We start from the raw sequence: 11,301 nt of genomic DNA on the forward strand, positions 1-11,301 counted from the left end.
TGCAACTGTATGAAAGTTCTGTAGGGAGCTATTAATGATGACTAGCATTAGATGACATTCTCGGGGTAACTGAGGGGAAGCAGAACATGCCCGGCTCCAATGCAAACATTCTACTTCTTTTGTAAAGAGGGCAAACTTCCACAGGAAGATGTCAGCTGGGTTGTCACAGCATGGTGGCAAAAGAGGTGTTCCATTGGCCTGCCAAGGACAGAACTGGTCCTTGTGAATGGACATGAAACCAGTCTTTGCAGTCCTTTATTCAGATCCTGCCACCTGTCCTAGAGCAATCCTGGACTCAGCTCTAGGGACGATGGGTAATCAGAACAGGATCCATGTTGCTTCTGTAGTTAGTTGCTTTTCATCGATTTCTTTATCCAGGATAGGAAACTCGAGACTTTGGTGAAAGCACGTGGAGTTGAACCATCCTTCTGTCCATAGGAAACTATGCCTGCAGCCACTTTTTTACACACAAGCGGGCCTCCAGAATCCCCCTGTGAATTGAGTAGGTACAGGGCACTGAGCTGTTGTTCACCCTGGTCCCAACCTCCTTCTCATGTCAAGGCTACTCCCAGAGAAGCATGACTTATGCTTATGGGAGGTCAGAGGACAGTCCTGGGGTCCCCGGCCTTCCCAGCTCTGACTGGACATGGTTAGGGCTGCATCTCCCTCCTGAGCCAGCCTCTGCCCTTTCCCCAGGTCTGTGATCCACGCTCTAGGAATGTGTATGGGACCTTCATCTCTAGGCTGTTGTTTAAGAACATGGGGACAGTGACCGGGCCAGGTGTGAGCATGGAGGGGAAGCCCACTGACAAAGTGTGTGTCTGCTCAGAGGAGACACATGGGTGTGGTTATGACACACCCAGGGAGCCCAGCTTTCTACAGCCTGGGCCTGGAGACAGGTATTGTGTTGCCAACACCTCCTTTTGTACAAGCTTCCTTCAGCAGAGGTTCCTAGTCAGCTCTGGGAGCCCCAGTTCATTACTGGTTCCTGCTGTTCCCAGGGAGAAAGATCACAGCCAGTGGGTAAAGGAGTCCCTTTATATTTGGGTCTCTAGGTCCCAGATTCCTTTTCCCCTCCCACTTAGCCCAGAGGGACTGCAACCCAACTTACCCGAAAGGAAGCACGTTTGGTCTTTGGGTCCCCCGCACATATCTGATTGGTTTTGTTGTAATAATTTTTTAAGTGGGACTCACACTCCCGATCCTTCTGTACAGTCAGCTCAACCTCTTGTAGCGTGTTTGAGTATTTGCCCATTGGGGCCATCCTTCCCCAACCAGCCACATAGCACACATCTCCTGGCTTCACATTGACATTGCGCCTGGGCAGGTTGAGGGGCCTCACAGCTCTAGTCCTCTTGGCCTTACTCTTCAGCTGTTGGGGAAGAAGCAAGAGTCGAGCTCATGGTCTGCTGGGCTGAGACACCATGAAGGCCAGGATGGATGGGAGGGAATTGAGAGGATGAGAGCAAGAGAGGCAGTCCGTGGACCAAGACAGGGGCAGGTCTCACCTTTAGCAGCATGATGTCATTGGAGAATGTCTTAGAATCATAGTCTGGGTGGGGAATGTGTTTTACCACAGGGATGACTTGCTGGGTCTTCTCCTGTTCTTTGATGTTGTGGGCCCCCAAAGTGACATTTATTTTACTGTGAAGAGAGCAGACATAAGAGATATGGAGTCAGAAAGGATGCTGCCCAGGAGGTGTGAAGGACAGGCAGGGCCGGCAGAGTGGGGCTCCAGCTGAGGGAAGTTAAGGGGTAATCTGAAGCACCAGTTGCTGCATTAGAGGTGCTCAGGAGCCCATCAGCTCTAAGAAGGCAAACTTAGTTGTTCAGCTCATACTGCAATGCTAACCCTGGTTGAAATGTGCTTGACTCCTTATCAGTGACTCCGGTGACAGACTGTTTCTCCCTCATGAGACTTGCTAGACCCTCTCTCCTCTCAAGCGCCTTAGGATGAAGGCAGAGCCTCCATGGAATCTTTTTAGGCGGGTATGGACTGGTTTTGTGCTCCTCACCTTCCTGCACAGTGAGCAGCAGTCAGCACAAAGTCCTCTCGGATAAGGAAGCCCCCACACCTCGTCTCAGGCTGCTGATCCATGATCCAAAGGAAGGCCATGTAGGGTCGAGAGTGGGGCTTGACTTCATGTCCCCCGATGATCTCCCCTGAAGGGAAAGTCAACCATTTTGTGGGCACCTGCTAGATCACCAGATGGGTTTTGTCTGGTGGCTCCAGATTTGCTAGGCATTTGGGAGCCAGGGAGTCCTGGAGTTGGAAGGAGGTTGGGAGGAGTGCTCTCATATTCCCCTTCTTTAAAAGAAGAGAAATATAGGTCTTGGCTTATCAATCTTCCTTCCACACAGTTGGAGGCAAACATAATTCTCTGGACAAGGAAATCCTAAAGATTCAGCTTGTCTGTCTTCTGACTTCTGGTCCCAGAGTTTCTAAGACCTCCTCTCCCTTGCTCCCAGCCCTGTGATGCCTGGAATGCTGCTGCTTTCTAGGGGCCAAAGTTCACACTTCACAGCATCTTATTTCTTCAGGCCTCCCCACTGGCTTTCATTCCTAGATGTAGGTGCTGGCATTCCAGAAAGCAGAGTGCCCAGTGGCTCATCCTTGAACACTGGGGAACCACCAGAGCCCCGTGAAGCACTGAGTTAGAGGAAGGGACCAAGTAGCTAGGGACAAGCAAAGTCACTTGTTCTGAGGACAGCAATTCCATCTACTCGGAGGTCATAAACACCTAGGCTTCTTTGATGACTGAGTTTGGGGTGAGGGGAAAGCCTGTATCATCATAGTTGCAGAAAGCAGGCCCATTCTATCTGCTCCAGGAGAACATATTGTTTTCTGATTTGCAGGTTCCTACCCTTGATCATGTACTTCAAGGAAAATCCACTTTCGAGATGATAAGGGAATGGCTCAGGGAGCTGATAGCATTCAGTGGCTCTTCCTGAGAAAGACCTCTGCCCTCCTGCTACTGGTGACAGTGGGGTTAGACCACTAAAGGCCTTCCTTTAGTTGCTTACTCACCTGCCTTTGTCCTGGAGGCCAGAGACAAGGTCAGCAGTAGCAGGAGGAGCTTCATCTTCCCCGGAAGGCTGCCTAGGTCCCAGCGTCAAGAGTGTTGTCCTTGCTCTTTTAACCTCTAGGAGAGGAAGAAGGCAGAGTGGGCTCTGTGACCTTGTACCCCCTCTCTACTTTTATGATGCTTCATCACATGCTTTCTATGAAAACTCCTGCCCTACTGCCCCTGCCTGATGACGTCTTCCGAGTACTTGTGTGAGAATCATGAAGTAACCACAGCAGAACCCACAGCGAATGACTCAGAGAACCACCACTTACAGCACAGCCCAGGGCAGGACCACAAGGGCATAGGGTGGGGTTTGTAGCCTATGGTATCAGAGTCCCAGAAACCCAAGCTCCCAGGGGTGGAGCATCAGTGTTTTGGATGCCGCTCTGTCTGCTGAGTCCATCAGGACAGATGTGCATTTGGGCTCATCTCTTGTACCAGGAACAAGCATGACCATCTAGTGAGGGTAATCAGGAGCATCCATTAACAACGTACAGTCTGGGAAGAACAATGGTAGAGTGATGGACAAGGCAGTAACAGACAGGCCCACCCATCAGCCTATTTAGCACCATAGCCCCAAATGTTCCACGTAGCAAAACCCATTCTTATGAAAAGCCCACATCTGACCTTTACTGACAAAAAATGAGAGATGACTGCAGGCTCTGAGAGTGGAATCACTGACTGACTATTGAATCACCTAGACATTCCTACTTCTTTGGGAAAGATGACATTTGTCCGATGCAAACCTGTGAACTAAGAATGGGAAGAACCTGGTTTCCCAAAGGACGTTCAGATCACTAAATTTCTGTCATAGTGCAACATAAGAAAAGCCAGGCTGCTAAAACTCCACAGTGGTTCTTTAAGTGGCATGGGGTGGGGGACAGAGGTGAACCTTGGGAGTCCTTCTCACATTCTGTCTACCTTGTTTTTTGAGGCATGGTTTCTCACTTAGCTTGGTGATTACATTAAACTGGCTGGCTGGCCAGAGAACCTCAGGTGTCTGTCTCTGTATCTCAGAGCTTGGATTGTAAGTGTTATTAGCACACCCAGCTTTATCACATAGGCTCTGAGAATGGAATTCAGGTCCTCTTGCTTGCATGGAAAACACTTTACAGACCCAGCTGCTTCCCCAGCTTCCTCTTAGCATCTAGAGGATTCTATGCAGCTATTCTTACTTAGTGTCCAGAGAAGGAAAAATATTTATTTAGTATAAACAAATCCATTTATATTCAATAGATATTCATTATTTACTACAAGTCAGCCTGTAATAATAATAAAAAAAAACCCTTGGAATTAAAATACCACTTCAGGATACAAAAGTGAATCAATTTATTCCAATGTTAGAGAGAGAGAGTAATGACTTGCTCACATGACAACCAAAACATATCCAAAAAGTCCATCATTTCACCTCACCTATATTACAATAGACAATGATTTTGAGTCATACTATGTACAGTCTCAATAATCTCATCTTTACCAATGTATCAAGTCACAGACACTGTGGCGTCGCACCACAATAGAATTTAAAACTTCTCATCACCTTGGTTTTATTGACAATTATTGTTAATGAATGAAACAAGTCTTACAAAGTCAAAGGTGCTTTAAGTTGATCTTTCCTAAGAGAAAAATAATATAATCGGATTTTAGTGAAGAAAATCTTCCCTCATGCAATGAGTTTCCTAGCAGAAAAAAAAAATAAAAAATTTTGAACACATCACACACTTTTGACTCAGGACCTGTAGGACTCAAGCTGGAACTGGCCTTGAGCCTCTCCTTGAGGAATAGCTCTCAGAATATCTCAGGGTGCTGTGCCAAAGCTAATGGCAATTAACAGTCCTACCTAGCTGTAAAACCACCACAATGACCAGCGCAGCAACATATACCCAAGAGTATAATAACGGCACCTACACCCTGGAGGTAACCAATGGCTTTCTAATTAGACTTATGGCCCACATAGTGGGAGAGAATTCATGCATGATACTAGAACCTAGTCAACAACCTGTAGCTGTGAGGTCATGGACCCCAGTAGAGAACCTACAATTGACACTTTACCAAAACAGTGCAATCACTATTTTCTATATAGCCATCCTTACATCACAGATATATAGCACTCACTTCTGATCAAAGAAGTCTTGTTTTCAGCACATGGAGACCATTACAGACATCCATACACCTATCAAAATGCAGAGAACAACAGACTATGGAGAGCCCACCCCCAGTGGATACATCCACAACACAATTTGTATATATAAGGTTCCAGAAACATCACAGAAAAGGGAGCAGAAAAATCATAAGGACCAGAGGACTAGGGTATCTGCTAAAAAAAAAAAAAAATGGTGTCTTCTAGACATAGCAAGGATACTGCATCAATGAAATCTAAACAACATGGCTGCCTAAGCAATACCTTCACAATGACAGCAATTGACATTCCAGTGTCCAGTGGATGGGGGCACAAGACCCCACTCCTAGATAAAGAATTACAGTGAATTAATGGCTAATAAGTAAGGGAAAATCAATCTTCTATGGGAATAAACCTCCTGACAGGTTATCCAACTCAGTCCTAAACACATGTACACACAAGCAACACTAAGTGGACTCTCAGGCTGTATTTATATAGGGGTGTATGTGTGTGTGTGTGTGTGTGTGTGCGCGCGCGCGTGTGCGTGCATGTGTGTGATAACTAAAGAAGAACCATAAATTTGAGAGGGAGTGAGATAGACATGAGATGAGTTGTAGGAGGGAGAGTGTGGGGCAGAAACTATGTAAACACACTACACTACTTGAATATTTTGCATACTCTGCAATGTTGACTCAGTGGTCATGAATTGCTTTAGTTTGTATTTATCTTCTATTTATTACTCCATTAATTTTTAAAAGTAACTTTGCTGGACATACTAATCTTCGCTGACAGTTATTTACGCTTATGGCTTGAAATATACACATTCTGTTTTGTCTTAGCCTTTACAATTTCTGCCGAGGGGGTCTGAGGTTATCATATGAGTTTGTCTTTGTAAACGAGTTCCTGTTCTTCTCCTTCAGCTTTTTGTCTTTGTTTTGTAGCGTTCACATTTATCTAAAATGTGTTGTGGAGAGAATGTTCTGTGTCCATTTTTCCCTGGGTTTCTAAATGCATCTTGTGTTTAGATATTCACTTCTTTACATAGATTTGAGAAATTTTCTTTTGTAATTTTATGGAATAAGTCTTCTATGTCTTTAAGGTTTTCTTTTAATATCAGCTTATTTTTATATTCCATGGATTCTTAGGTTTTGTTTCTTGATCACATTATAGAATTTTAACAAATTATGATCATACCTCATTCTTTATTATATCTGAATATCACACTCATCAGGTTTGTCTCCCAACTTAGATACTTTTTCTGTTTGAGCTAGTCTATTGGTGATGCATCTACATTGTGATCCTTAAAAAGAAAGGTTTATTTTATTTTTAATTACTTTCCAATGCAAGCATTGTGTATATGTGTGCATGTACATGACACAGAGCCTGTGGACGACAGAAAAGGGTATTGGATCCCTTGGATCTTAAGCCACATGATGTGAGTACGGAGAAAAGAATTTGAGTAATCCACAAGAGAGGTAAGCGTTCTTAATGGCTGAGCCACGTCTCCAGCATGAGTCTCCCTGATTTTCCCCTCTGCTCCAATTTGCTGTTCAATCCCATTAGTGAAGCTCTCATCTTGGCTATTGTCCCTTTCGGTATTGAAACTTCGATGTGTTTATGAATAGTTTCTACTTTTTCATATGATCTTACTGATTCATTCACTTTAGTTCCTTCTCAAATTTTTCCTCAGCTCTGAATACTTTTAAGAAACTAAAAACCTTTGTGAACTTTATAACATCTAAGATCCCTTAAAAATATTCCATGTAAAGTGTCTCCTGCATGGCGGGGTCATTCTTTACTCCTTCTTTGCCTGCCTCCTCTGTAGTTTTATGTTGAAAACTGGACCTTTTGGATTTTTCCCATCGGGTCTTTTGTTTCTACAAATGGGACTCACATCCTAACCTGCTAGAACAATGGGCTCTTCCCATCATCTCTCTCAGGGTCTCATGCTATGAACTCTCTGACCACATCTTCTTAGGATGTGGCAAATAGTTTGGTTTGAGGCAGGTAAGATAAATACTGCTGAATCACTTACAAGAAGCATGGGTTTGTAACTGTGAAACTGTGGTTTTCGTTTATCATTTGCTCATGTGAATAAGTCTTATGTCTTATCATGTATCATTCAGTCTTCATGAGATGGCTGTTATAAATAACTGTGATATTTAGTTTCTCTGTTTCTGACCAAATAACTCACAAGAGAACTGTGAAATACACATGATCATAGTAGAGAAACTGGACCAAATATTCTCTATGAGAAACCATGTAGTGCAGAGACCTGTCTCTGGGAGCTGTGTATGCACAGCACAGTAGCATTGCTTTTCCTTGCCACTCGTGATACTTGAGAATTAGTGACAATATTGTTCTGACCACACTTTTGTTGTAAATTACCTTTCAGAGCCTCTGATATGTCTAGAAACTCTACACATTTTAAATGTTTTCCCATTTTAAGTTTATAAGTATGGAAGGTTGAGGATTGGTTGCTAGGCCATGGTCAATCTACCAAAGCATTGAATATTTCCTAAGGGCTTCAAGAAATCCTGCATTTGGGCTGGAGAGATGGCTCAGCCATTAAAGGCTAGGCTCACAACCAAAAATATAAGAAATCCTGCATTTAACTCACTTTGGTGTCATATATTAAAGATCTGACTCTATAGCTAGGAGTATAATAACATCTACCCAAATTACTCAATAACTGTTAGGACACAGTGGGGATGGGTCATGATGGAGTCAAATGTTAGAGCATGCCTTTAGTTTATTTTTTTTTCTATACAGAAATGTCACCTTTGACCCAACCTAATATTCACAGAGGGAAGGAGAATGGGTGTTTTCATTTACCCATTGAGGTTATAAGAGTTAAGAAAGGGACAGAAAGCCCTCTTCCAAAAAGATGCTCAGCCTGGTGTCTGTCAGATGTCTCTGAAAAGTGTTTTGAATGTCTATCAACTCGCAGGTCACTTATGTGTAGAGAAAAAATGAAATGGGGCAGCACACATCATAGATACCTGAAACAATTTGTGTGTGGATACACACATGCACATTTATCAAATTCTAATACTCAACAATGTTAAGTGATGTACCCAAAGTTCACATGGTTTCAGAAACATGTGGACATACATGTAAAATATATGCCTACCACAGTGAATTTTTTTTTCTTTACCACTTTTCAAAATAGTAGAAGCCATAGTGGGTAGATTTCAGCAGAGAAAAGTGTTCTTAGTAATCAGAGTTCATTTGAGAATGTTTGCCCTGAGGAGACCAAATGCATTCTCTCCAGGGAACTATAGAAATTGGAGAAATCTCAGTCTTCATTCTGGGAGGTAGCCATGCGTGTGAGCCCAAATCACTCTGGGGCCTCTTGCAGTTCTGAGTATCTCTCATCTGGTAAAGACTTGTTCTGAGGTCTGGGGGTCTTGATTGCCAAGTTCTAAGCTGTATGATCTTTATCTATCAAAAGGCAGTGTTGACTACAATAAGGATTAAAAATTTAAACTGTGTGAACATTTCCTCAAACATATATGTATATAAATGTATAAAATTATATATAAAATATATAAATATATATGATTCAAGGTATCATTTAAAATTATATTTATATTCTACTTTTCTCCATGACTAAACTATATACCCTTTACATATGTATTTATATAATGTGTGTACCAAACTATATATAATTTTATAATGTGGTTATATTTGTATATTGGTGTGTGCATGCATATCACTGCTAAAGTGTTCTGTTTGTATCCTTTCATGTCCTCTTTCCAAGTATAATCTTGGTACATGTTTTCTCAGGGGTATTTTCAAGCACTCAAACAGATGATACAAGGCCAACTACTCTCCCTCATTATGAAAGTAGCCTAATTCATTAAGATAGTCTGCTGTAAAGGTATTTATGGACAACAAGACATGAGAGTAACAGGAACCTAGAGGAAAGAATTTCTACTGCATGAAGATAAGTTTTGTATAGATTGTATGTGTGTGTGTGTGAGAGAGAGAGAGAGAGAGAGAGAGAGAGAGAGAGAGAGAGAGAGAGAGAGAGAGAGGGAGAGGAAGAGAGGGGGGAGAGAGAGAGAGAGAGCGAGAGAGAGAGAGAGAATGAGAGAGAGAGTAGGTGTGTGTGTGTGTGTGTGTGTGTGTGTGTGTGTGTGTGTGTGTGTGTTGGTAAATAGGCATTCACATACAACTAGGATTAGACTCAATTCCAAAGCAGTGACCCAGATTGGCATTAAGGCTTGCAGAGAATGGCTGCTGGTCATGTCTTACTAGAATTTCCAAAGTACAGTGGGACCTGGTAGCAATGGTAGCCATAGACATGGAATCCAAGTTTCCCTTGTGGGCTTGTAAACTAACCATGATGGCTTATGAGTGAGGGCCTATTTTCCTTTTTTATCTGGTACTAGATGAATCTCCTCAAATCTGGTGTTATTTAGGGAAGATGAAGATAGATGGTATTTATTCCATGTCACAGTTTGTAGTGGTCTGTATACCCTATAAAATGTCCTAGATATGCTTCTCCTGGTTGAATTTATTCCTCTAAGGATAACTTCCCTGGTTGTGTTTTACTCCTTACATCGCTTCCTCACCCAGTGGCAAGGTTCTATTGAGTATAGCGTTAGAAACCTCCAGACCAGAAGGTTTCCATGCTATTTCCAACCCTATATACTGCTGTTCTGGGCTCAAATATGGCAATAAACTGTAGGTTATGACACAAGTGCTATTATTATCAAACAAGATGTTTTTTGTCTGTATGGATTTTTCACTTGGGACCCTTTTTATGACAGTCTCAAGACTGTTTCATGAGGGTGTGGACAGTGCCCTCGTCCTTGTTTTTGAATATCCAGCATCTGGCCCTTCATAGATGCTCAATATCTGTTTGGTGATTAATCCCCTTTCCAGTTCTGCTGTGCCAAGTTTCTTTCTTATTCAACTGGCATCTAGAGCCTTGGAGGGCAGTGAACCACACTGCAATTGGTGAATAAAAATGATAAAGAGGCTGTGGTTACTGAATGTCCTGTCCAGTGAACTTTGATCTCACAGGGGACATTGTCTGGACCTAAGGGCCTCAACTAGGCAGAAGTGAGGTGAGATTGTATGTTGAAGGGTTTGCCTGGCTACTCTCTATGACTGTTCTGGAGCCATAGGTGCTAGTGTCTCAGAGCTTGTCAGGCAAGGTGTGAGAGAGAAGGGTATCTGCTTGATTCCAAGTCCCCTGTGAGTCCATTAGAAAAGTCCTGATAGAAGAAACACCAGCTCAGAGAGAATGGGGGCACTTGCTCAGAGCAAGGTCAGCTGCATAGGCTGGAAGTAGGGATTGGAGCCATTGAGGCAACTGTCTTAGTGTCAAACAGAGCTGAAAAAGAAACCTGAGGTGACTTGGGGTTAGAGCGGTCAGTCCCCAAGGGGTTAGGAGTGGGGAGCTACTTCTCTGAACCAGACAAATGTGTTCACCAGACAAATTGTGCTCACTCTTCTTGGGCTTCTACATTTCCCTGGTTCAGAGGGGGTAGACAAATAAGAATAGATTATATTTACACAAAAGATTTTGTAACTTGTTTTGTGAATTATGCATGACTTAAGAAATGTTAATCTAGGTCACATTTTGTTTCATTTTGGTGTTTTGAGACATGGTCTAATACAACACAGGCCATCTCTGGACCTCAGAATGTAGGCAAGGAGGGCCCTGAACTCCTGGTTTTCTGATTTCTGGGGGCACAAGTGCACACCAGCACACCATGCTTACTTGTGGCTAGAAATTAACTTAGCACTTCATGCATGCTAGGCAAACATGCTTCCAGCTCAGATACACCCCCCTCCCCCAGGTTCTGTGTTTAAGATATATTCTCAATAGAATCATTGTCACATAATATAAACATTAAAACACTGGTAATTATTTAAGTCTCTCTTTACTGCTGTGAGATTTACTAAAGAAGAAAAACACCCAAGAGTCCCGCTGCACCAGATAATCTCTAATGTCAGAGTCATTACTGCCTGTGATGCTCCTTTCATTAATACAGGCTGACACAGCCAGGGCACCCACCAAATGCCAATATTCATGAGAAGAAAAGCCTTAGTTCCTGCTCCTAAGGAACAAGGGGTATATTTATGAGAAGGAATAAA

General features: G+C 42.9%; 1 protein-coding gene across 1 annotated transcript; it reads right to left on the reverse strand.

The window, feature by feature from the left end:
* Nucleotides 1-347: 347 nt before the first annotated feature.
* LOC110309408 (granzyme B(G,H)) lies at nt 348-3,120 on the reverse strand. The gene is made up of 5 exons (XM_021182041.2): nt 3,029-3,120; nt 2,016-2,163; nt 1,509-1,644; nt 1,112-1,372; nt 348-491 (listed from the first exon to the last, which is right to left on the reverse strand). The coding sequence occupies exons 1-5, from the start codon at nt 3,081-3,083 to the stop codon at nt 348-350; spliced, it is 744 nt and encodes a 247-aa protein (XP_021037700.1). The 5' UTR covers nt 3,084-3,120.
* Between the last annotated feature and the right edge of the window lie 8,181 nt (nt 3,121-11,301).

Source organism: Mus caroli, unplaced genomic scaffold (genome assembly GCF_978045245.1).
Source record: "Mus caroli unplaced genomic scaffold, Mus_caroli_1 scaffold_12, whole genome shotgun sequence".
NCBI classification, from domain to species: domain Eukaryota; kingdom Metazoa; phylum Chordata; class Mammalia; order Rodentia; family Muridae; genus Mus; species Mus caroli.

Coding starts and splice junctions, on each gene's coding strand:
- LOC110309408 (XM_021182041.2), bottom strand. CDS start 3,083: ATGAAGCTCCTCCTGCTACTGCTGACCTTGTCTCTGGCCTCCAGGACA. Junction 2,164..3,028: donor GGCCTCCAGGACAAAGGCAG/GTGAGTAAGCAA, acceptor CTTTCCCTTCAG/GGGAGATCATCGGGGGACAT. Junction 1,373..1,508: donor ATGACATCATGCTGCTAAAG/GTGAGACCTGCC, acceptor CTTCCCCAACAG/CTGAAGAGTAAGGCCAAGAG.